At 54.3% G+C, this 25,847-nt stretch overlaps 2 protein-coding genes across 3 annotated transcripts; one reads left to right on the top strand and one right to left on the bottom strand.

Moving 5' to 3' along the window:
* The first annotated feature begins 1,083 nt into the window (after window positions 1-1,083).
* On the top strand, window positions 1,084-14,921 carry ZBTB4 (zinc finger and BTB domain containing 4). Its single transcript, XM_082860857.1, has 4 exons — window positions 1,084-1,148; window positions 9,376-9,445; window positions 9,891-10,936; window positions 11,600-14,921. The coding sequence occupies exons 3-4, from the start codon at window positions 9,900-9,902 to the stop codon at window positions 13,533-13,535; spliced, it is 2,973 nt and encodes a 990-aa protein (XP_082716983.1). The 5' UTR covers window positions 1,084-1,148; window positions 9,376-9,445; window positions 9,891-9,899; the 3' UTR covers window positions 13,536-14,921.
* A 1,708-nt stretch (window positions 14,922-16,629) lies between these two features.
* Window positions 16,630-25,342, bottom strand: CHRNB1 (cholinergic receptor nicotinic beta 1 subunit; the record flags this gene model as incomplete). 2 transcript variants are annotated; one of them, XM_082860309.1, is made up of 11 exons in its annotated part: window positions 16,630-17,796; window positions 18,101-18,248; window positions 18,603-18,784; window positions 19,278-19,501; window positions 22,370-22,579; window positions 23,053-23,200; window positions 23,566-23,674; window positions 23,779-23,888; window positions 24,433-24,477; window positions 25,063-25,202; window positions 25,288-25,342. In XM_082860309.1, the coding sequence occupies 11 exons, from the start codon at window positions 25,340-25,342 to the stop codon at window positions 17,656-17,658; spliced, it is 1,512 nt and encodes a 503-aa protein (XP_082716435.1). In that variant the 3' UTR covers window positions 16,630-17,655. The 2 variants fall into 2 exon arrangements, with proteins under 2 accessions (XP_082716435.1, XP_082716436.1); XM_082860310.1 differs by lacking the exon at window positions 24,433-24,477.
* Between the last annotated feature and the right edge of the window lie 505 nt (window positions 25,343-25,847).

The raw sequence follows: 25,847 nt of genomic DNA, 5'->3' as shown, positions 1-25,847 counted from the left end.
AACTACCTCTGTGATGAGATATCTTCGGTTTTTAGTTAATTTAGTTAATTTAGTTAATTTATTTATGTCTTGCCCGATTTCCGAAAGGTTTTATGGAAAGGACCTCTGAGGGCCAGCTCCTCTTTCTCTTGAGTTTTGAATTTTTGAACACCTGGGAGGAGTCTCTGGGACTGTCCCTCTGGAGTTTCAGGAATGTGTTTCTCCTCTGTGTGCTTCCACCTGGTGGTGTTGGTGCTGTCCCAGGAGGTCCACACCAAGTCCTCTGCATTTACGCAGAGTATATACATGTGGATGTTTCTGCCGGTGGGAACAAAATAGCAAGCTGCGTGTTCATCTGCGCTGGTAGCCATTTACGTGTACCTGTTCTGTAGGGCTGGGGCGTTCCCAGCTCGCGGCCTGGGGGGTCGGGGGGGGGGTCCCTGTGCATTTCTGGAGAGGGAGCGTGTGTGTGTGTGTGTGTGTGTGTGTGTGTGTGTGTGTGTGTGTGTGTGTGTGTGTGTGTGTGTGTGTGTGTGTTTCTCCAGGGCTGCCCCTTTGAGTATGCTGAGCCTGGGTCTGCGGGTCCCATTGGGCCTGATTGTGAGCCTGCCACGTTGTGTGTCTGCGGAGAGGGTGTGCGTGCTCTGGGCGGTGTGCACCACTGAGTGAAGAGCGTGCAGGGGGCGGGGGGGGAACCCCTTCCCAGGGAGTGGGTGGTCGTGCGGCCCCGCGCCGCTGCTGCTGCAGCCAGGCCCGCGCCTAGCTCGGTGCCCACCCGTCCGGCCGCCCTGCGTGGCGCCGTTCCCTTCCCGGGATCGGTCCGGGCGCAGGCCGTCGGGCGCGCTCGCCCCGAGCCCGAGCCCGGAGCCTGGTGTCTGTGCCTGCTGCGCTGCGCCAGCCTCCTCTCGGCGGCGGCGGCGGCGGCGGCGGCGCTGGGGGGGTACTGTTTCCGGGGGTGGGGGTGGGGGTAGGACCGGGGCGGGGGGAGCCGATGATGTCAGCGGCGGCGGCGGCGGCGGCGGCGGCGGCGGCGGGGCCGGGCCGGGGCCGGGCGCTGGGGGGGCCGGGGCCGGAGCCGGAGCCGGAGCTGGAGGCGGGCGAAACCGGAGCGGCCGGTGGCGGCCACGGTGATGAGTCGGGCCTGGCGGACGCGGCGCCATCGCAGTCAGGTGGGCCCCGGGGCGAACCGGGCAGGGCCAGGGCGGACCGGAGCCAACAGCCGGGCCCCCTCCCCGCTGCCCGGTGCCGCGGGGGCCCGGGCCACGTCCCGTGCCGCGACCGCTCCCCTTTGGGGTTGACCTGGGGGCTCAGGGGTCGGGGGCTGAATCTGGCCCCGCCTCCAGGCGCGCACGGCGCTGGGGGGGGGGTGCGACTAAGGGGGCCCGGGTACGGCGTCCGACCCAGCGGCGGCCGGGGGGCGCGATCGCCTGGGGCCGTGGAAAGGGCCGCGCTCATTCCCCGCTTGAAGGGTTAATTCTGCAGCCCAGTGTCCCCCTCCCCCTGTGGGGCACGTTGGGGTGGGGCGGGGCGGGTGTGAGCCCGGGCCGGCGCTGCAAGCCGCTGGGAGGGCGATGGCGTAGGAGCCAGGCAGGGGGGTGGGGGGAGGGGTGGGCCGCCGAGTGCCCTAGAGTTGGGGTGTGCGGGGTGCGCAGGGCGAGCAGGCGACCCGGAGCCGCCGCGCCGTCGGGGCAGGGTTGTGGCTGTGAGTCCTGGAGCTTGTGTGTCTCCTCCTGTGTTGTGGGGCAAGGTAAACCTCTCCTGGTCACCACTGTTGGTTGGTGCGGCAGCCAGGGGTCCTGCAGGGCTCTCCCGGGCTATGGGGACAGAAAGCCAGACGGAGAGAGTCCAGTGTTGTGGGGCAGAATTACAAGATGTGGCCCTGTGGCTTTGGGTGACAGGTCCGCATTTGAAGCCGGGCACAGTACCGGCGGAGTTTGTTAGGTGTGGGGTTTTATGTTTTACACCGGCGTGTGTTTTCTTGCACATATGTGTCTGGCGCTGCACATATGAACTATTTGGGAACTGTTGTTTTCTGCGTAGCTGGCGAGGGGTAAGTGCTGTGGAGGGCGCCGGAGTGCAGGGTGTTGTGTGCCCAGCTGGAGAGGGCAGTTGTGTACCCTTGAGTCTGAGTGGGAAGGTGTCGGGTCCGGTCCCGTTCATGCGGCCCCGCTGAGGTGTGGTCCAGTCTCGGAGAGGATGGCCCGCTGGATGGGTTCTTGGGTCCATGTGACGATCAGGTGGCACAGGGGAGGGAGGGCGCGGGGGGTGCATGTCTAGAACTCAGGTCCTGCGGGTCGTGCAGGAAGTGAGAAGCCCCAGGGTGTGTCTCAGGTACCCCTAGGGCGGCTGGCACCAGTGTGAGGGGCCCTGGGTGGAACATGCAGGTTGTGTTTATGGGATGGGGGGGCAGCCGAGCGAGGGGAAGGTTGTGTGTTTGCGACATTCCCTACGGGATTCTTTTGTGACGTCGTTTGTGGGAGCCCATCTGTGCTGTTGGGCTGGGAAGCAAGCTGGTCAGAAAACACTTGTGGGGAGGGCGATGGCGTGACAAGGGCCGTGTGGGCCTCGGACTCTGGAGATCAGCCGTGAGCTGTGTGTGCGTGCCTGCCTCTGCGTGTTGGAGTGGCCATGTGGGGCTGCTGTGGGGATATGTTATGAAGAAGGAGGGGAGATAAATATGGGGCAGAGCAAGGGCAGCAGGCGGGAGGCCTGGGTGTTGTCGGGCAGCCCAGCTAGTCTGTGCAGGGTCTGTGCGCTAGCCCCTCGCCGGCCCGCCCAGCGCGTCAGGGTCACCGGGTGGAGAGGCCTGGCAGCTGCGAGGAAACTCAACTTGGACGGAGCAGCTCCTTGGCCATGTTTATGTAAAGGCCGGGTGTGACTCTTGTCACTGAAATGGAAAAAAGAAACATGAAGTTTTCAGTCTCCTCCTGCTTCAACCCTCTCTCTGCCCCCTTGCAGGGATCTCTGCTATTCTGTCTCTTCTGTGATGCACACTGGGCCCCTCCTGCGACCGTGGAAGGGTCTGGGAATGGAATTTGCTCAGTAGGCAGATTCCTCAGAACAGGTTTTCCTCACCTTTGGGGCCCAGGCCCTTCTGTAGATGTGTGTGTGTGTGTGTGTGTGTGTGTGTGTGTGTGTGTGTGTGTGTGTGTGTGTGTGTGTGTGTGTGTGTGTGTTCCAAGTGTACATATCGCTGTGGTCTGCCCCTGGCCTGGCGGGGAGGGTGCGTGTGCATGGGGGCAGGGAGGACACTATGGCCAGGCCCCCCCCACTGCGTGGGGGCGTGCTGGCTATGTCAGGCCTGCACAACAGGTGCACCACGGCCTGGTGGAGGGCAAGGAGGCCTAGACTAGAACTGAGGAGTTCGGGCCCTACCCCTTCCTCGCTGGCACCTTCCCTAAGTGAGCCTCAGTTCCTCATCTTTAAAATGGGGCGAATCACCTGCCCTGTCCGTCTTCCAACAGGGCTGTAGGTAGGTAGCACATGGAAAGCATACCTGGAAAGTAGCTACAGTCTGGGGACTATGCCTGTGCCAGCCACTGTCAGCCCTCTGCCAGCACTGAGCCCCTTCCTGGGGCTTGGTTAATAACAGTAAACACTTATTTAACACTGTGCACCAGGCACTGTCCTCAGTGCTTTTACGTATGGTCACTCATGTAGTCCTCCCAGCGCCGCGTGGAAGTAGGAGTTCTAAGTACCTCCCTTTTTCAAATGAGCCAGCCGAGGCCCAGAGAAGTAATTTGCCCAAAGCCCCTTAGCTAGTAAGAAGTAAAGCTGGATTTGAACCCAGCCAGTCTGATTCCAGATCATGTGCTCTTTATATGTGTCCTCTAGTGCCCTTTTGAAGCTTTCTGTGGGCCTCTCTGTGCACCACCCCCGCCAAACACACACGCACTTCTGCCCAATTTCTGCAGAACTTAACACCTGCACCAGTCCATTTCAGAAGACTGGTGTGTTTAAACAGTGACTTAGGGAGTCTCAGCCTGGGAGGGAGAACCTAGCATCCACTACTGGATACTGGCCACAGGAGCACAAAACATTGATGAACCAGGCAAAGGAGAGATTGTTCTTGTCCTGAGGGTCAGGGAGGGCCAAGAGGGAGATGGCATTTGAGGTAGATCTTAACATTTTGGAGGGATTTGGGGAAGAGGCTGGGGGGAAGGTTGTATTTCTAGCAGGAGAACCAGCATGGGCGAGGGCATGGAGGTGTGGGACTGCTGGGGATGGAGAGCACAGCGTGTGCTTAAGGGGAGACTCATGCAACGCAAGAATAGAGAGGAAGATGGGAATCAGACTCGAATGCTCGGCTGAGGAAATTGAGCTTTATTCCGGAGTGGAGGCCCGAGAAGGTTTCTGAGCCCAGGAGCGATGCCACCTGAGCTGCTTCGGGGCCATTGATCCTCGGTGAGAGGAAGGCTGGATGGTGGAAGCTAAGACCAGAAGCAGGGGACGAGCTGGGAGGCCATGGCCTTGGACCATGAGTGTTAGCAAGGCCCTGAGCTAGTTTGGGAGCCAGAGGCAGGTTAGAGGGAAGGTTTCCAGAGCCATTCCCAAGCTGGGCCGCAGGGAATTCCCTGGCAGTCTAGTGGTTAGGACTCCACACTCTCACTGCTGAGGGCCCAGGTTCGATCCCTGGTCAGGAAACTAAAATCCCCTAAGCCGCACAGCATGGCCAAAAAAGAAAACAAAAAACAAAAAAAAACTGGGTTGCATATTTGACCAGACTCAGTGGCTGCTGGATGTGGAGAGTGAGGGAAAGGGTGGAGTCAGATATGACACAGTTACCATTTAGCACGTGAGACCTCGCGTGGTGATTTCGGTAGCCCGCTGGCCCCGGCAGTGTGGCAGAGGGAAGGACCCTGCATCTGGGTTCACGCAGGCCTGGATTTGAATTTTGACTCTGCTGCCCACAAGCTGTGTGACCTTGAGCAAGGTAAATCCCTCTGTGAGCTTCAGTTTCCTCATCTGTAAAATTGGGATAATATAAATGCCAACTTTGGGTGGCTGAGGAAACCATTAAATGAGGCAACGCCTGTAAAGCCCTGGAGGTAAATCAGGCAAAGCGTGAGCACCCTGGAAGTGGTCAAGTTACGCTCGCCACCCCCAGCTCCTGGCCAAGTCAGTCCAGGACTGAGGATGGCGTCCTTCCTGAAAGTGGACACACTCCAGGACGACTTGAAGAAAGCAGGTTCATTCATTTACCCCAAATGTTTTTGATCTCCCACTACGTATCAGGCACTGTTCTAAGCACTGGAGGTAGCAGTGAACAAAGCAGACAAAAATCTCTCCCTCCCCTGGAGCTTGCAGTCTAGCGATGAATGAACAGTATGTCTTACTAAATGCCAAGGAGGAAAATAAAGTAGGGGAGAGGGATAGGGAGTTTGGGGAGGTACGGGGTGGCCAGGGAGGGCCTTGGGGGAAGGTGACTTTTGAGTCAAGGCTTAAAGGAGGTGGGGCAGCAAGGCATGAGGCTACCTGAGGAAAGAACATTCCAGGCAGAGGGAACAGCAAGAGGTGGAGTGTATCTGGTGGCAGCCCTCAGATCTGCACCTCAGTCACACCTCTAAGATCACACAGCCAGTTAAGAGTAGAGAAATGGTAAAAACAAACTAAAAACCACAGAGCCATCAAACCTACCCTGAAGCCTGATTTCTGCCCCTTTTTCTTCACCACTTCCCCCCACCATTTTCCGGGACTGAGTTCCAAGATGATAATTAGAGCTAGCACTTCCTGAGCATTTGCTGCATGGCAGGCACTCTTCTAGTACTGCCAGTCATCAGCTCGTTTATTCTTTACAACCCTATGTAGTGGGCGCTTCTCATTATCCCCACCTCATTGACAAGGAAACTGACATACAGAGAGGTTAAGTAACTTGCCCAGGGTCCCATAACTAGTGTCTTCTCCACCTCCCATAAACCCTTGCAGGGCAGTGGCCTCTGGTGGGGCAGTTGAACTCAGGAGAGCAGGGTCCAAACCCAGCTTGGTTAGCAGTGAGATCAGGGGCAAATCACCCTGTCACTACGTTCTCTCTACCTGCAAGTGAGGTGTCTGGAGTATTTAAAGCCTCAGTTTCCTCATCTGTAAAATGGGTTTGACACTAGCCCCTGCCTCACTGTGGTCCTTTTGAGTGTTGAGATAATGCAGATAAAATGCTTAGCACTGGATTTGGCACATAATATTTTTCTCATCAATGGCAGCTCCAAGTACCATGATGATGATGGTTCTAGATGATCTCCAAGGGCCAGGCCAGCCTTGGACCTCTGTGGTTCTAAAAAGCCTTGATAGGCCTTGTCCAAATATTTCGGCAGTCAGCACACAGCCATGCCTCAGTAGGCCCCAAGCCCATATGGCTGTGCAGGTGGGCAGGCCTGGCCAAGGGGGTGAGTGGGGGCCAGAATCAAGCTTTGCTGTGCGTGGCCTTTTCCTCTATTTTTTTCCCCTTCCTCTAATTTCCACAAAGATCCTAGATGGGCTGGTGGCGGCCCTAGTGGGTGCTGTTGAAAGAAAAACAACTGTTTTCCTGTACACTCAACTCATGACACTTCTGACACGAAACGTGTGGGTTTTTCTCCCCACACTGACCAGTTCTCTGACACTAGCTGGGTGTCCTACAATTCAGTTCAATTCCGATACTGTCTGCCTGGAGATAGCATCAGATCCCAGAGGTTAAGGGCTCATTCCCACAAGACTGCCCCCACTTCAGATACCAGTTTGCAAGCCCAGACCTCCTGTAGTTTTTTTTGTTTTAAAACTTTTAGTTCTATTTTATTTTATTTAGTTTTTTGGCCGTGCTGCACGGCCTGTGGGATCTTAGTTCCCCAACCAGGGATTGAACCCGTGACCCCTGCAGTGGCAGCACAGAGTCCTAACGACTGGACCACCAGGGAATTCCCCAGACCTCCTGTACTTCTGACTGACCATCAAGACATCAGGCTTTCTCATGACCCCGTCCTCAGACTTGATAATTTGCTAGGATGGCTTACAGAACTGAGGGAAATACTTACATTTATTGGTTTATTATATAATAAAGGATATGATAATAGCCAAATGAAGAGGTACAGAGGGCGAGGTCTGGAAGGGTCCAAGGACAGGAACTTCTGTCTTCACAAAGTTGGGGTGCACTACCCTCTCGCCATGGGGATGTGTTTAGCAACCAGAAGCTCTCTGAACCCCATATTTCAGGGACTTTTATGGAGGCCTCATCACATAGGCATGATCGATTATTACCTGAGTCTCCAGGCCCTCTTCTCTCCCCAGAGGCAGTGGGGGACTGGGGCTGAAAGTTCCAAACTTCTAATCATGGCTCTGTCTTTCTGGCGACCAGCCCGCATCCGGGATCCCACCAAGAGTCGCCTCATTAGAACAAGAGACTCTCCTATCACCCAGGAAATTCCAAGGAGTTGAGGAGCTTAATGTCAAGAACTGGGCTCAAAGACCAAATGTTAGAATAAGATTCTCCTAGCACCCCTGTTACTTGGGAAATTACAAGAGTTTTAGGAGCTGTGTGTCAGCAATGGGGACAAAGACCAAATATATTACAGTTGACCCTCGAACAGTGTGCGGGTTAGGGGCGCAGACCGTCCACGCAGTGGAAAATCCAAGTATAGCCTTACAATCGGGCCTCCGTATCCAAGGTTCCGCTTCCTCGGATTCAACCAACCTCGGATCGTGTAGTGCTGTCATATTTACCATTGAAAAAAATCCATGTGTAAGTGGACCTGTGCAGTTCAAACCTATGTTGTTCAAGGGTCAACTTTATTTCTTGTTATATCACAGTATCCCAGCTGTAAACATGTCCTTCATCCTGATGTGATATAATCAAGAACGCAGGCTTTTGAGCCGAACTTCCTGGGATCAGATCCCAGCCCTGCTACCAACTGGTCATATATCCTTGGGCAGCGACCTAGCATCTCCGAGCCTCAGCCTGTCACTTTAAAGTCAAGAAGCTAACTGCTACCTTTCAGGGTAGTGATGAGGAACAAATGAGGTAATGCAAGTAAAAGCATCAACTCTTGGGGGTCCCTGTTGGCTGGTGGCTGTCACAGAAGGGAGTGGGAGGCCTTGCTCTCTTTCCCCATTTTACAAACAGAACTGAACACCAAACCGCGAACGGGGCCCCTTCCCCTGGATTCCTGACCCACCTGCAATCCAGCAACTCAACTGATGGAGAGGCATTTGACCTAGGTGTGTGCCTGGCAGTCGGGGCTGTTAGAACTTTTGAATATCACCCCTGTTTACCACCCTCCTCGTCCTCCAGGAGAGGGCTCAGAGCAGTCTTTCGGGAACATGAAATGGGCTGTGGAGGGCAGGCAACTTAGTCCAGATAGTATGAGTAATAAATGGGAAGAGAGCGTTTTCTGGGGGGGTGGGAATTGTATGAGGAACTCCTGACGCAGGACACCTCGGAGGTCATGTGCGACCCAGGGCGTGCGCAAGGGGAGGGCTCCCAGGCTTCATGGAGGGTTCACGAGAGGGGCCGAGAGCTCTGCTCTCAGGTCAAGAGGCCTGGGTCTGTGAACAGGCCCCACCTGTTATGACCAGCTCTGTCTTTGGCTAAGTTACTTTATGGCTCTGGAATTGAGATCTTCAACTGAAAATTAGCCCCCAAAGCTGAGGCTGTGAGGTGCTTTCTGGGCAGTGGCCACCACAGCTCACATTTGGGCTGCCTGCTATTCCTTTTGGATGAGCCTCCCAGCAAGAGTGAGATAGGGGTTGCATTCCCCACCCTCCCCTTTTTAAGCCAAAGTCCTAAAGCCACCAGCTGTCAGAATAAGGAGTGGGACCCAAGCTTCCTCACTTCCGGTCTGGTGGCCTTCTAGTGCCCTTCAGAGATTGGAGCAAGCTGGCACGTGTGCAAGAGTTCGTGGTCTTCAGTGGTCACCTGGCACCTAGGCCAGAAACCCCCTCTAAGATTTAATGTCAAGAGGTCCTCTCCTAATTTGAATATCTAGCAGCTTGGTCCAATGAAAAAGCTCAGACAAATCTATCTTGATATGTAAATGAGACTATTATAGTGAAAGACAACATGCAAATCTTTGATTTCCTTTGAGCCCCGAAGGTTGGGCCAAAGGGACTTGAGAGTGATCCAGCAGGCTTCCCTGGACCTACGGGATTGAACTATGCTCCTGGATTGTTTTGAGGCAAATTGGGAATATGCAAATTATCTTGTTCCTGTACTTCTGGGGGCCAGCAGCACAAGGCTTTGCAATAATTTGTGTGAACTCCTAGGTCCAACTGGAGGCAGCTCAGCAAATAACCTCTCGGGCTCCCAGGAGGGTCAGGGTCTGCAGAGCAGCCTGGGCCTCGTTGGCCCTGCACACTGCGCCACCCCCCACCTCCTGGGTCCCCTCCCGTCCGGTTCCCTTATTGAGGACTGGGGTTTCTGTTTCCCCACAGAGGGAAGAGGCCCGGCAGAAGGGACTCGCTGAGCCACCCCCGCTCTGCTCCATGTTGGCTGTGCTCTCAGGTGAGGTGGTGCGAGAGGTCTGCCCCGCGGGAGGCTGGCCTGAGGCAGCAGGCCAGCAGAGCAGCCGTGTTGTCCAGGCCGGGGAGTCCTGAGAAATGGTCAGCAGAGGCTGTGGGGCCTCCCTCCCCCTCCCAGTGGGAGAGAGGTGTCCATTGCTTACCTCGCTAGTCTGTGGCTTGGAAGTCTTGACCCCTGACCTTCATCAAGACCTGAGGTATTCCTGGCCTCTACCAGCCCCCGACGTTTGACACACGGGCGTTGGATGCTGGCTGGACGTGGGGTGGCTAAGGTTAACCCCTCACTTCCGTGACCAGAAGTCAGTCAGCCTTCCACCCGTCTCTGGCCAACAGCCCCCCACCCCCTCCCAGCTCACCTCTGATTTTAGAGGCCCCCGCCCTCTGCCCAGCCTCTGAGATCCTCCCCTGGCCTCTTCTCCTCCATCTAGGCTGGCGCCATGCCCCCCCCAGCAGAGGTGACAGACCCGTCCCATGCCCCCGCCGTCCTGCGCCAGCTCAATGAGCAGCGGCTCCGTGGCCTCTTCTGTGACGTCACCCTCATAGCCGGAGACACCAAGTTCCCTGCTCACCGCAGCGTCCTGGCTGCTTCTAGTCCCTTCTTCAGAGAGGCCCTGCTCGCTTCAGCCCCACTGCCCCTCCCACCAATTACTGGGGGCTCTGCCCCCAACCCTGCCTCCACCACAGCTTCTTCCTCCTCCTCCTCTTCCTCCTCCTCTCCCCCTCCACCCTCACCTCCCGCTTCATCCCCACCCCGGGTCCTGGAGCTGCCAGGGGTCCCAGCAGCTGCCTTCTCTGATGTCCTCAATTTCATCTACAGTGCCCGGCTGGCACTACCTGGTGGTGGAGGGGACGGGGCAGCCGTGGCAGAGATCGGCGCTCTGGGGCGGCGTCTGGGCATCTCCCGCCTGCAGGGCCTGGGGGAGGGAGGTGATGCCTGGGCACCTCCTGCCCCAGCCCCCATGGCCACCTCGCAGCCTGAAGAAGACAACTTCGGGCCTGGGCCTAGGCCAGCCGGGGAGTGGGAGGGTGACAGGGCTGAGGCCCAGGCCCCTGACTCACAGCCTCCCCTGCCCCGGCGGCCCCTCCCCTGCCCCCGATGTGGGAAAAGCTTCATCCATCCCAAGCGGCTGCAGACCCATGAGGCACAGTGTCGTAGGGGGGCCAGCACTCGGGGGTCTGCAGGGCTGGGAGCCGGGGGCTCTGGCCCCAGTGGCCCTTCAGGAGTGGACGCCTCAGCCCTGCCCCCACCAGTGGGCTTCCGAGGTGGTCCCGAGCACGTGGTGAAGGTGGTGGGCGGCCACGTGCTATACGTGTGCGCGGCCTGTGAGCGTTCCTACGTGACCCTGTCCAGCCTGAAGCGGCACAGCAATGTACACTCGTGGCGGAGGAAGTACCCCTGCCGCTACTGTGAGAAGGTGTTCGCCCTGGCTGAGTACCGTACCAAGCACGAGGTGTGGCACACCGGGGAACGCAGGTGAGTGGCCTGCACGGCCGGGGATGGTGGGGGGAGGGGTCACATGGGACCTTGTCCACTCAGGGATCACAGGGACAAGGGAGAGAATGGGCAGAGCATGGGGCCTAGAAACTCATCCTGAGACGCCTGCTCACCCACTAGCCCCTGCTCACCTGCTTTCCATCACTCACCCTTCTGCCTCCCTTCAGCCCCGTTTCCTTCCACTGATGTTTATTAGCACCTCCAGGTGTCACGTCCTGGCTTGGTGATGTGGAAGAGACCGAGGAAGAGAAAGTTGCTTCATGGGACAGGACTAGGGAGCTCAGGCATGTCCAGCAACAGCTGTAATGCACCCCTGTTCATAAGACATTTCCCCCTTCTGTCATGTGAGCTTCAGAAGGAGGCTTTGGGAGGTAGGCAAGGTGTGTGATTACTCCCAGTTCACAGACGGAACAGCTGAGGCCTGGCATCTCACAGCCAGTGGGGGGCACTGTACTGGGACTGGTGTCCTTTCTGAGGCTGGCAGGGTGAGACAAGCAGCCTTTAAGGAGGGTGAGCAAATGGCTGGGGCAGTTCAAGGTCTGAGTGGAGGCAGGAGAGGACGTGGGAAGCTGAGGCCGTAGCTTCACGGCCCCTGACTCAACTGGCTCTGGCCCTGCCCTGTTCCATGCCGTCCTGGCCCAGGTACCAGTGCATCTTCTGCTGGGAGACCTTTGTCACCTACTATAACCTGAAGACCCACCAGCGAGCCTTCCATGGCATTAGCCCGGGCCTCCTAGCCAGTGAGAAGACGCCCAATGGAGGCTATAAGCCCAAGCTCAATACCCTCAAGCTGTACCGCCTGCTCCCCATGCGGGCGGCCAAGCGGCCCTACAAGACCTACAGCCAGGGAGCCCCCGAGGCCCCCCTTTCTCCGAGCCTCAACACTCCGGCCCCTGCGGCAATGCCGGCCAGCCCACCACCCGGACCCCCACCTGCCCCAGAGCCTGGCCCCCCACCGTCTGTCATCACTTTTGCCCACCCAGCTCCCTCTGTCATTGTACACGGGGGTAGCACCAGTGGTGGAGCAGGGAGTGGGCCGGCCAGCACAGGGGGGGCCCAAGCTGCCTCAGTCATCACTTACACTGCTCCGCCACGGCCCCCCAAAAAACGTGAGTACCCACCTCCTCCCCCTGTGCCTGCAGCTGCCCCAGCCAGCCCAGCCCCAGCCGGCAGCCCAGCCACAGCCACGGAGGAGGCCAAGGGCCGGAACCCACGGGCCACAAGGACTCTGACCTACACGGCCAAGCCAGCTGGTGGGCTTGGTGGGGGCGGGGGTCCCCCTGCAGGGCCTGGCCGGGGTCCCTCTCAGCTGCAGGCTCCACCTCCACTGTGTCAGATCACTGTACGAATCGGTGAGGAGGCTATTGTCAAGCGCCGCATCTCAGAAACTGACCTGCGTCCCGGGGAGCTGAGTGGAGAGGAGATGGAGGAGAGCGAGGAGGAGGATGAAGAGGAGGACGAGGAGGAGGACGAGGAGGATGAGGAGGACGAGGAGGAGTCGAAGGCTGGCGGGGAGGACCAGCTCTGGAGGCCCTACTACTCGTACAAGCCCAAGCGCAAGGCTGGAGCCGCAGGCCCGGGCAGCAGCGGGGGCGGCGGGATGCCCAGAGGCCGCCGGCCGCCTCGCTGGAGACAGAAGCTGGAACGGAGGAGCTGGGAGGAGACCCCGGCGGCCGAGGGCCCCGCAGGGCGTGCCCGCGGCGAGCGGAGGCACCGCTGTGGGGACTGTGCCCAGACATTTGCCACCCTGAGGAAGCTGCGCAAGCACCAGGAGGCCCACGGCGGGGGCTCCCACAACTCTCGGGCTGGACGGAAGCCTTCCACCCGCTTCGCCTGCCCTCACTGCGCCAAGGTGTGCAAGACGGCAGCCGCCCTGAGCCGCCACGGGCAGAGGCATGCTGCCGAGCGGCCCGGGGGTACCCCCACGCCTGTCATTGCCTACTCCAAGGGCTGCGTTGGCACCCGAGCCGGGGACGTCAAGGAGGAGGCTCCCCAAGAGATGCAAGTCTCCTCATCCAGCGGGGAGGCGGGTGGCGGGAGCGCTGCTGCTGAGGAAGCTTCCAAAACCGCCTCGCTCCAGGACCCTGTCATCTCAGGGGGGGAGGAGCCCTCAGTGGTGGCAGGAGGGGGTACCTATGCATACCCACCTGTGCAGGAATTTCCACTGGCTCTGATCGGGAGCGGCCGGGAATCTGGCAGTGGCAGGGGAAAAGCTGGGAGTGAGGGGCCAGTGGGGGCTGGGCGGGGGGACCGGATGGAGGGGATGGGGGCTGCCAAAGTCACCTTCTACCCTGAGCCCTACCCACTCGTCTATGGGCCCCAGCTTCTTGCCGCCTACCCTTACAACTTCAGCAACTTGGCCGCTCTCCCAGTTGCTCTTAACATGGTCCTACCTGATGAGAAGGGTGGGGGGGCCCTTCCCTTCCTACCAGGGGTCTTTGGCTACGCAGTCAACCCTCAAGCAGCACCCCCTACCCCCCCAACTCCACCGCCCCCAACTCTCCCTCCACCAGTCCCCCCTAAGGGAGAAGGGGAAAGGGCAGGGGTTGAAAGAACCCAGAAGGGAGATGTGGGGTGAGCTCTGGGCCCAGATCCCCCCTTTCACCAGATGCCACCCTCCCTGAACCCCCGCCACTACCAGCTCCCTGGCCTCCCTGCCCCTTGGGAGCCCCTCCACACTCTTGTGCAGGGACTTGGGGGCCTCTGGAGCTCAGGGGTCAGGCTGCTTTGTGTGAGATTGTAGTTTTCCCACCACCTGGGAAGGGATCTTTGGTGGTTCCCCTCTCAGTTCTCCTCCAGGGAATGGCCTCCGTGAGGGGCAGGGCCAGCTCCCATCCCTTCTCCAGCCCTTGGGGCAACTGAGCAATATACTTAAATGAATCTCTACTCATAGCCCCCACCAGCTCTGAATGTCTAACCCGCCCCCCTGATTCGTAAACCTAGGGGGAAACCATCTCTCTCACCTAATGTTCCCCCCTCGTTCTGAAGCTTTCTCTAAGCCCTTGCCCAGATGCTTCCCAGCACATTCCATCCTTTGTGGCCCAGGGCCTGGACCAGACCATTGTGATACCTGACACTCACCTGGGAGTGTGGCTTTGGATTCCATTCTCCCCAACGGTGGGTTTCTGTGCCCATTTCCTTCACATTAAGATGCCATCCCTTCCTTGGCTTCCATGCCTTTGGATCTTCCATATTCCTCCTTATACTCCTAGACTCTGGAGATGGCCTCTCCCATCCAGGTCAAGGAGGTGCTGGGGGGAGGGCTACCTATCTGTTCCATGGCTGAGTACTTTCCCAGCCCAGGGCAGCACCAATCTCAGCCCTACTTTGACCCTCAAATCTCGTGAGCCCCAGACTCTTCCAAGGCAAAAGAAGTAGGTAGATTGCACCTCTTCCTGCCTCTACATATGGCCTCTTCTGGGCTAAACCAGATTTGGGGGCCAGGAGGGAGGAGCTCTATATGGGATGGGGAAGGGAATCTACTTTCTCCCTGTTTTTTTTCCCGATGGTTTCTCCCAGACTAGACCAAATAGCCAGAAAAATGGATGGGGGTTGGATGGGTGGGTAAGCCCAAGATTTGCACATGACCTCCCATCCTTACCTTAACCTCCTTTTTTCCCCCAGTATCACTTCCCTCACCAATCACTCCAGATGGTTTTTGGTGAACCATCCTACTCCCTTGGTGGGCTTTGGGGTATCCCCACCAACTTTCCCTGCAAAATAGCACCTTACACCCCATCTTTGACTCAGTTCCCCACGCCCAAAGATCCCAGCCTAGGGATGGGGTACAGGGACCTTATAAGTCCCTAATCCCTAATTTGCACTAGTTAACCCTGGTCAGGGGTCCCTATGTTTCCTTCCAGTGGGGGAGTTGAAGAAATGTTTGCTCCTAATTCTCTTTGATAACTGGGCCTCCCCACTCTGTGATTGGATGAACATTTTCCATCCACCCACCTCCCCCCCCCCCCAGAAAAAAAAAACAGCTCACGAGGGGAGAGCCAGTTTGGGGGAGCAAATTTGAAAAATGGGAATTAGAGGAGTGCAGTTTAAAAAGGGGAAAAGTTGTCATCAAAATGGCAGCCTTTTTCTCAGCTACTGTTTTTTGGGGCCAAGATGGCTGCCCTCTCAACTGATGCTGAAAGGGCAAGATCATGGCTTTTGGAGGGAGGGGGTTTGGGGGGAGGGACAGGACCAACCTCCTGCCTCTTCTCGCCCTCCCAGCATACGGAAAGGGGAGGTTTTCGACAGGCTCCCTGAATGTTAACCACGGAGGAGTGTCGCTCCTTCACTCCTCCTCTGTCTCTTTGCACTTTTCTTGGTCTTGGCCACAGTCCGAGTGAAGAGTTTCCTACTGAATGTACCATACCGAGTTCCAATTTTTAAGGGGGAGAAAAGTTTAAAACGGGGAAAAATGCAAAAAAAAAAAAAAAAATCACAAAAAAAATTCCCACAAATCTTGTTTCTGGCACTTTAGAAAAACTGCGAATAAAAGTACATAATAAAGAATACATATATATCTACACACAAATTATATATATAAATATATATATATATATATATATATATATATATATATATATATATATATATATATATATACACATACACAGCGGAACCACAAGAGAGACTGAGGAAGGCCTTGGAGGCAGGGGGCAGATGCGATAACAGTCCCCCTATATCCTTAACCTGCACTCCTCTGAGGCAAAAAGGCACAGAGATGGAAGGGGTTGAGGATGGACCAGGGAATTTGAATTTCAGAACAGGTCAAAATTCTAAAACCATGGACATTTTGGGAGAACTGAGAATGTAGACATTTATTTTTTTGAAAATATGATTTAGGAAAATAGTTTCCAGAATTTGGTGGTTCTGGGCAACAAAGGAGATTGTGGCGAAATGGCGATTAAAATACATGTATCGGAGTTGGGGAACTTGAATATTGTGAATTTCACATGTTGGAAATTTGGGATTTTGCAATTTTGTCTTTTGAAAATTATTAAGTCTTGTCAGTTTGTGCCCTCTTTCCCCATGTTCCCTGGGAAGAAGGGTGACGGTGGAGTGGGAAGGCCACTGGTTCTGTGCCACAGCACGCAAGATTTAGAATTCTACAGACTCTAGCTCTATACGTAGTGAGGACCCAGATTTAGAGAAACTGACCAATATTTATCTCCGCATTTGTGTGTGTGTCCAACTCTCTAGGCCAATAAACCAACAAGACAAATGAACTGTGCTCCGCAGTGGGATGCCAGGTGCAATTATTGGCGTGGCTGGTGGGTCTGGCTGGACAGGGACATGCTAACCTTGTCCCACAGGGATCCCTACAAGTTGTAGCCCTATTCTCCCTCTTAGGACACCAACTTCCAGCAATTGAGTAGGCGTGAGAGCCTGTTGACCCTAGGTACTTCACTGTAATTGCTGCAGCCACTAGGCTAAAGCTGACTTTGCTCTGACCTTCAGGCAGAAACATTAACGCAGTCCAGTTCACAGAGCCTGCTGGGCACAAGATCTTCATCTCCCAGATGAAGCCCTTTCTCCAAACTGAAAGGAAACAGGCACAAAGTGTGTGATGGCCATAAGAGACACCAACACCCTTTCTTGTTCCACTCCTGGCCTCCCACGGGCTTCAACTCCCTGTCCCTCCTCCCCTCCCCTGTATTTTGTCTAGTGTTATGCAGGCATGGGCAAGTAAAATGAGTGGTTAGGTGGGTGGGGCCTTGGAGGAATTCTGATACAAATACCTTGACCAGAGTGGGCAGCCACTAATCAGCTCTAGCAGGTTGCTGCCAACAGGGGAATCAGACCTGGTGCTACTGTAGTTCTTAAAAAGTTTCAAGAGAAGCCAGAAATCCAAATTTCTATGTGAAATATCCACATTTTAAAAGTAGCAAACCAATTCAAATTTTAAATTCTGCTGGCCAACAACATGGGCCAAACGAAACACACCAGTTTGTAACCTCTGATGTATACTGTATAATGCTTTTGTTCTCATCTTCTCATATGATCCTCAGACTAGGGAGCAGATATTATTATTAGCTTCATTTTACAGATGGGGAAACTGAGGCACAGGGCAGTTTAGTAGCTTGTCCAAAGTTTGGGCACCAAAGCTGGAACTTAAGGTTTTTACAGTGTGCTTTTTTTATCCTCATTACAAATGCATCCTTTTAGAAATAACCTTTTTTTTATCCTAAAGATAATACATATTACAAAATACAATAAACTACAGAAACGTAAAAACAAAGAAAAAACGACCACTAGTCCCAACATGCAAACATAAACACTATTACTTAGTGTACTTCCTTACAGAAAAAAAATTTCCCTATTCATTCAACCAGAGGTACTGGCTGTATAGGTTAGGATCTGTGCTAGGTGCTGGGGATATTACAGTGAACAGACATAGTTCCTGCCCTCAGAAGGCTTACAATCTAGTTCTTGTACTTTGTTCCATTCATTGCCAACCTAGATGTGAATATCCAATGGAGCTTCTTCAAGAAGCCAAAGAGTAAATAATCGGATAGTGCATTTCAGGTGGGCCCAAGGCCCCCATCTGCCCAGTCCCACTTGGGCTTCCTCCCTAGAAACGAAATGATGAGAGGATTGGACTCCTAGTGAAGGACTTAAGATGCAGAAAGGGATGGGACTTGAGAGTACTACCAAACTCTCAATTCAACTGGCCGAGAACCTCGGTCTCGGCCCTCTCGTCCTCAAGGAAAGGGGTCGGGAGGGGGCAAATGGTACGTGGCGTCCAGAAAGATGACGAGGGTCCCGACGCTCGTGAAGATGATGAAGGTCCACAGGAAGAGGCGGTCCACCACCATGGCCACAAACTGCCAGTCCTCCTTCAGCTGGGGGTAGGAAGAGGAAACTGTTCCTGAGCTCCAGACCCCCAGGGAAGGCGGCCCCAAGGCCCTGTACCGCACCCAGGTCCTCCTACCACGGCTTTGAGACAAGGGCGGGCCCGCAGAATAGCAGAGAGCAAAACTGCAGGCGACGGAGGTGAGTAAAGAACAAGTTGGAAACCAGGGGGCGGGACCAAGTGAGGCAAACTTCCAATCAGAAATAAAATTGAGCGCTGGGGGCGGAGTCTAAGTTTGTGGGTGGAGCCAAGGCCACCCAGGCCTTGCCTTGGCCCACCCTCTTTGGACTCACCGCGTCGTAGTCCTCCTGTTCCTGCAGCTGTTGAGCGATGTAGCTGATTGAGGAAACGACCTCCCGTAGCTCGGGAGGCAGGCCCACAGCCCGGCTTGGACCATCGGTAAATCGCCGCAGGTCCGGGGCAGACAGTTCAGGCTGGAACCTGGAAGAGGCAAGTCTGTTTGGCCACGACCGGGGCGCAAAGACGGCCTGCGCGGGTGCTCTAGGCCCCGCCCCGACTCCCTCCTCCAGCGCCCATCCAGGTTTCAAAACGTGAGAGAGCACTTCAGGTTCTCTCCGACAGCGGCGACCTCTCTAGCCTTCCGCAATTCCTCCTATTCCCTTACGCTTTAGTTCCCACCTCCCTGCAAAGTGGGCAACAGAAGGGATACTACAAGTCCCATGATGCTCAACCACGACATCCTCCGGGAGCTTAGGACGCCTGCCTCCGCACAGTCTCCTGGGAAGTGTAGTTCTCCCTCTCCCTTCTACGTGGGCGATGGGGAGTAAATACTACCTGTTGGGTTTGGGGAAGAGAAAATCATTTGGTGGCTTGCGGATGAAATATTCATCTGTTCCCCGACCCCAGCCACTTCCTGGAGAATCCCTGAGAGGTATAGGAGGTGGCTCCGGTATCTGGTCTTTCTCAGGTTTGGGTCTCTTCAGACCCAGATATGGAGGGAGTTTGTGGATAAAGATCTGCAGAGTAGAAGAAGAGGCGTATTGGAGGGGGCTCTTATGCTCTCAGACCAGAAGGGAAGCCGCCAACCACCCCCACGGCATGTGCCCATTCCTGCGCATGCGTGCATGCGTCCCACAGATGAAATGCAACTACACAGCCCAAGAGTTCTTAAGTGGGTTAGGAGGCATCCTGACTGGAAAGAAAAGTTCTGAGGGCTTCCACCCTGATAGTACCTAACCCTTAGAATGCTTCCTTGGGACCCACGATGGGCAGTATTGATGAAGAGAGTCTGGGATCTACGCAATGTTAATGATGGGAGGATAAAATTAATTGGGCAACATTTCAACACCCAAAGACCTTGGCACTTTGACACTCTACCAGGAGTTGTAGTTCTCCCTCAGGTCTGTGAAAGGGAAGGTTGAAGTCGGTGGGAGGGAGGAGCGATACCTGGACAAAAAGCCAAATACTAGGATTGAGAGTTAACACAGGTTGGAGAGGAGATCTTCTTACCTGACGGACCCAAAGGGGCATTTGATGGGTGTGGGGTGAGCGATGGTGCAGGTTGAGGACTACGACGCTAAGGATGACTGAGAAGGTGACGAGGACCATGGTAAACATGAGGTATTTGATAATGATGGGGACAGACAGGGAGGTCTCAGGCACTTTGTCTGCCAGCAGCAGCAGGAACACAGTAAGGGTCAGCAGGGCAAAGATCGAGAGCCCCATCTTCTCTCCTTGGGGGACAGAGGGGAAGGCGGAAGGATTAGGCTTCGCCAGAAAGCAATCTCCCTGGCATAATCAGTGACCGTGTTTCCAGCCCACTCAAGGACAGGCTTTTGGAAGGGCCAACTGCATGCAAATAACTCCTACATTTATACCTCCAACCTGGACTGATTCCCCTAAATTCCACACTTGTATCCACCTACCTACTTAACCTCTCCATTTGGGTGTCCACTAGACATCTCGAACTTAACATGTCCAAAACTTAATTCCCTCACCACCGACTCCCCACATAGTCTGCCTCAGTTCATAAATGACAACTCGACCTTTCCTGTGGCTCAGGCCAAATCCCTTTGAGTCATTCTCAGCTCTCCTCTCTCTCATCCCATATCCAATCCATACCAAACCCTATTGGCTCTATCTTCAAAATATATCCTGAAACTGATGACTTATCACATTTACCACTACCATCCTGGTACCAGCCACCATTACCTCAGATCTGAGTTATTATAAAGGCCTCCTCTTTGCTTCATCCTTTGCCCCCCTGCTGACTGTTCTCAACAGAGCAGCCGGGTTGATCCCGTTGAAATGTAAATCAGATCATATCACTCCAGTGGCTTCCCATCGCCTTTAGCATAAAAGTCCTTACTGAAGTCTACAAGGCCTTCCCATTAGCTCTCTGACTACATCTCATACTGTTTTCTCTCTTGCTTACTTCATTCAGTTACGTTGACTATTTCTTGAATATGCAAGGCACACGCCCACCTCAGAGCCTTTGCATTCACTGTTAACTCCTCCTGGTAATTTCTTCCCCCAGATATCTACCAGGGTCATTCTTTCACTTCCTTCAAGGCTTTGTTCAAATATTGATCAAACATTCCCTTTTTAGTGAGGCATTCACTGACCATCCTATTTTTAAATTGCAACCCCTGTGATAAACCATAGCGGAAAAGAATATGAAAAAATATATATATCTGTAAATGAGTCACTTTGCTGTACAGCAGAAATGAAACACAACATTGTAAATCAACTATATTTCAATAAAATTGTTTAAATAAATAAATAAATTGCAACCCCTACCCCCATTCTCATCCTCCCCAAACCCTTTTCCTATTTTTCCTTCTTAGGAATTGACCTCTCCTAATATACTATCTAGGACTTCCCTGGTGGCACAGTGGTTAGGAATCCGCCTGCCAATGCAGGGGATGCGGGTTCGAGCCCTGGTCCGGGAAGATCCCACATACCGCGGAGCAACTAAGCCCGTGCGCCACAACTACTGAGCTTGTGCTCTAGAGCCCGCGTGCCACAACTACTGAAGCCCACGCGCCTAGATTCCGTGTTCCACAACAAGAGGAGCCACCGCAATGAGAAGCCCGTGCACTGCAACGAAAGTAGCCCCTGTTCACCACAACTAGAGAAAGCCCCGTGCAGCAACAAAGGCCAAACGCAGCCTAAATAAATTAATTAATTAAAAAAATAATAATATACTATCCAATGGGTTTATTATGTTTACTGACTGTCTCCGCCACTAGAATATAAACTCCATGAGAGCAGGGATTTTTGTCTGTTTTATTCACTGATGTATTCCCAGTGCCTTGCACATTACAGATGTTCAACAAGTATTGTTAAATGAATGAATGGACCAACCCCTGTAGCAGGAACTATATAGCAAATCGAAGGATCTAAAAATGAAACCAAGTATGTAAGAATATGCCAGGTGGCTGGTTATTACTGTGGCATACAACAGGCACTGCAAACTTCATGGAAGGTATTGAAATAAATAACTATTATGGTCTGTTCTACTTTAGTCCTGTAATATTGGGTTCCAAGATTTGCCTTGCTCCAGGAAGAAGGAGGAGTTACATGTGGAAGTGTGTTCTAGAGATGCATCACTCTCCTTCCCTAGACTGAGAGAGGGCTTGATTACAGAGAGAAGGAAAGCGTGTGCTTTTTGTTTGTTTTGTTTTGTTTTTCAGGCCACAGCAGTGAAAGCCCAGAATCCTAACCACTAGCCTACCAGAGAACTCCCAGTAAAGCATCTTTGAATATGAGAGTTTAGGATATCAGTCTCTGGATCAGACTAGTACTAAGCAGGGTTGGAATAGCAACACTGCCTCTCTGTGTGTAATGTCAGGTGAATGACTTAAAGTCACTTAGCCTCTGTGAAACGGGAAGACAATTCAGTACTTACCTCACAGAGTTGTGAAGATTAGAACTGAGTTAATATATGTAACACATTATTTGTATTATCTTATAGCAAGTGCTCAAAATTAGAAAAGACTATACCTACACTTACACAAAGCTTACAGAGTACCAGGCATAGTTCTATTAACTCAGTTAATCCTCAAAATAGTCCTATGTGGGAGGGACAACGACTGTCCTATTTCCAGATAAGGACACTAAGAGATTAAGGAATTTGCCCAAGGTTACTCTGTTAGCATATTGTGCTGTCTCCTAGAGAAATGTTGGCTATTATTTCCAAGGGACATAGGAGGTTAAGGGACTAGTAGGCGGCATTTGACAAGTGGGGGAGGGAGGATGCCAGGAATGCGGAAAGGGAAAGGAAGCGTTAGCTAAGCCTGGGAGTTTGTTGGTCAGAGGAGTGGCAGTTCCAAGGATGAGATCCTAGGATTCTGAAGGGAAGAGTTCAGAAGTTACTGGGTGCAGAGAAGTGAGCAGCAGAGGGGAGGTAGAGCTTGAGGTTGGAGGGGAAATCTGGATGCAGAGGCAAAGGATCTTCCTGAAAGGAAAACCTGGGTGAGATTGCTGAGGCACAGTTCATGAAGGCTTGAGTTGGCAGGAAAACCTTCCCTGTATTATGGGTGAAGAGCAAGAACCTGAGCTATTGGCAAGAAGGAGTGCTGGGCCCCTTCCCCTCTTACCTGCATCTGGTGGCAGGTAGAAGACGAAGATGGCCAGAAGAGTGATGAGGATGCATGGGGCGATGACGTTGACCAGGTAAAAGAGAGGCTTCCGGCGAATGATGAGGTAGAAGGTGACTGCTTCACGCCGTCTTTCCCCGCCTCCCCTAGGATCCACTGGAGGCTGGATTAGCCGAGAAGGCTTGTGAATAATCTCCCATTGACCATTCTCTTGGGTGGCGGAGGCGGGGGAGAAGAGAAGGTGACACAGATGTGGAACCTGTCTTTGTTGGTGCCGGATATACGGCTTTCTTTTCTTTTTTCTTTCTTTTTTTTTTTTGCCTCACTGCGCCACCACGCTGCTTGTGGGATCTTAGTTCCCCAACGAGGGATTGAACCCGGGCCCTCAGCAGTGAAAGTGTGGAGTCCTAACCACTGGACCGCCAGGGAATTCCCAGATATGGCTTTCTCTGCCACATCCTAGAGCAGGGGGGACTGATGTAATAAGGGGCCAGCTATGGTCCCTGGGCTGGACAGCCCATCTCTAATAAATTTAAGCAAGTCTCAATTTCCATAACCACAAAATATAGACAGTTACACCTATCTTGCTGAACCCACAGGGACTCACTGAGGGAATATATTTATCAGCCTGTTAGAAACTGGAAATCATAAAGCCCATGGACATGGGAGCCATGCCCACTCACCAATAAAGGTGCCTTCATGAATGTGCACTTCCTGCCGCTCCTGCCCATCGGGACCCAAGCCGGTCTGCAGACTGACTTCTGAGCTGTCATAGCTATAGGAACTGAACACCATGGTGCAGTTCTGCCAGTCAAAGGGGAAGTAGGTGACCTGGATGGAGTGGAGAATCACTAGAGCTGCCAGAGAGCTGGTCAGGGCTGGGGGAGTTGGGGAGGTCACAGGGCAGACAGGGGTCAGAGGCTATGGGGCACTAGGGAGATAGGGACCACCAGGGGAAGATCACAGAGAAGTGGAGTCACAGAGGAATAAGAAGGTTATGCGGGGAGGTCATGGACAATGGAGGGGGGCGGTCACTGAGGAAGACTGAAAGTCAATGAAAGTGGACAGAGAAGATGAAACTCAACGGAAAACCAGAAGGGTAAGAGAGACGTGAGGGTCATGGGGATAATGGAGGAGGGATATCTGAGTGAGGGTCTCTAGGAGCGCCTTGAGCTTCCCAGGTGGGGCCCGGACACCTGGATGCTGCAGCTGCTGCGATAGATGCCCGGGGGCTGCCAGCGCACGGAGCCGTCGGAGGACACCACGACGCTGATGTCCAGAGCAACATCAAAATTTCCGTCGTTGCTGCAGGGAAAGAATCTTCTTATCTGGGATCAGGCCCCTCCCTCCGGAGGCCGCGCCCCTCCAGAGGCCCTGCCCCACCTCCCAGACTCTGGGAACATCCTTACTTGTTTAGGAGCACCACGTCTGGTAGCCACACAGATTCAGCAGTGATGCGGAGTGAATCGATGCCCTCGTGCTCCTCAGGGTCCCAGCTCAGCCTGTAGTCAGTCCACTCCTAGGGAAGCAGAGGCTGAGGGGCCGTCTGGGGCTGGAGGCTGGAAGGAGTCTTGGGATGTGCGAAGGAAGTCCGGGCAGGGAATGCAAGGGAGGAGAGCCGCGCAGGCATGGTCTGTGGTTCTGGAGGCCGGGGCTCTGTTTAAGACTCCACCTGCACTCTTTGGGACCCTATCAACTAATTTCCCCTTCTCTCTCATCGGGCCCCAATTTCTTCTTTCTGTAAAAACGAGGGGGTTGCACGCTAGCCTCTAAAACAGTGGTTTTCAAACTGCAGTTAACGACCCTTTTCATAGGTCCGGAATCAAATGAGTGGCCCCAAACCAGTGTTAAAAAAAAAAATTTAGAATGAAAAATGCATGGAATGCAGCTCCCATAGTAAAGATAGGTATTGTTTCCTGAAGCTTCTGTTTCAGTTACAAATGTGTTTTCTGAGGCCGTGATGCAAAAAAAAAAAAAAAAAAATCTTACTGGGCGGGACATTCGAGGAAATTGTAAAGGCAGCGGGACGCCCGCCCTTTCCCACCCTGCGGGGGTCTCCGTACCAGGTCTAAGTAGACCTTTGTGCTCATCTCCTCATCCTTCTCGTTCTAGAAGGGAAAAGTTTAAAGGGGAGATATGATGTCAGTGTAGAGAAATGAGGGGCTCGGTGGGTAAACTCTCCCTGGAACCTCCCTTCTTTTCCTGAGTCGCACCCTCTTGGATTCAAGCCCCACCTCCTATAAACTGCGTTGGCTTAAGCTCCGCCTCTATCTCGTAAACTTCCTGCTGGCCGTACAGCCAGCCAGTTCATTTACCAGTCCCGGCCCCGGCCGGAGTGAATCTCTGCCCGCTGTTGTTTATTGACCCTGCCCGGCACCAAGGTCCGCCCCAGCCTATGACCCCGCCCCAAGGTCCGCTCTTCGGCCTGTCCATCGGCCCCAGCTCCACTTTGAGATCTGCCCACAGGCCCGTTCATCATCCTGCCCGGCCCCATCCTGGCCCGTCCAGCAGCCACGCCCACAGCTTGTCCATTGGTCCGATTTCGACCCAATCTCTACTAACGGCCCGTCAGTCACCCAGCCTGGCCTCGCCCCGGACCCCGCCCACAGTGGTCCCTGGGTCCCGCCCTGCCTAAAGCCACGCCCCCCAGCCGACTAGTGGGCCAGACCTCAACTCCCCGTGTGCGCCCTCACCAGGCTGATTAATTGCGCTAGGCTGAGACCAATGCTGACCCCGACGCGGTCTCCCACCTCCCGCGCCGGCCTCACCGAGCTATCATAGCCCGAGAAAAGTTTCTCGCGGAGTCGGCCCTCCGCCTCCGAGCCGCGGGCGCCTGGAGGAGGAGAGAACTGAGTGAAGCCCTGATGCCCGGCCACGACCTCTGGCCCTGTCACTGCCCCTTTGAGGCCCAGACTTACCCGGGGCGAACGGCGCCCCCAACGCCCCCAGCAGCAGCAGCGCCCCTGGGGTCATAGCCCGCCCGCGTCGCTCAGTGAGTCCGCTTGGGTGAGCCACCAGGACAGCCAGCGCAGGGGAAGTGACGAGGCGCCCAGGAATGTGCACCTGTTATTGGGGGGCAGCCGCCAGCCTACCCGCCCCGCCCCTGGGACTTGATCCCTCCCCGAGCGACTGCCAAAGCCTGCTACCCACAGATGGCAGACAACACTTCAATTGTATAAATCGTCTTTAATTGAGAAAGCATGGAGTGGAGACTGGTCCCTGGGAGCAGAGCCTTTTTGGGTACCTAACACCCAGCTGAGGTAAAGCAAGTTCTATTCAGTTAGAAGCTGGAGGGGTGTATGAGGTCTAGAGACCAAGAGGCCCTCACCGTCCTTGGCCTGACCTGTAGGGGAGAAGGATGGGACTTATTGCTGAATTGGTGTCTCCTCATTTGAGGGGGTTCAAAGCTATGTCCCATTTGTCTTTTTTATTCTAGACCCATTACCCTAAAGACCTCAGCTTTAAAGGGGACCTGGAA

Source organism: Leucopleurus acutus (genome assembly GCF_964270905.1).
Source record: "Leucopleurus acutus genome assembly, chromosome: 19".
Lineage (NCBI taxonomy): Eukaryota > Metazoa > Chordata > Mammalia > Artiodactyla > Delphinidae > Leucopleurus > Leucopleurus acutus.
This window is presented reverse-complemented; position numbering and strand designations above follow the sequence as displayed.

What these genes read in the sequence shown, in the direction of transcription:
- ZBTB4 (XM_082860857.1), top strand. Translation starts at nt 9,900, where the DNA reads ATGCCCCCCCCAGCAGAGGTGACAGACCCGTCCCATGCCCCCGCCGTC. An exon ending in TGGCACACCGGGGAACGCAG is followed by an intron (nt 10,937 to 11,599) that starts GTGAGTGGCCTG and finishes GTCCTGGCCCAG; the next exon opens with GTACCAGTGCATCTTCTGCT.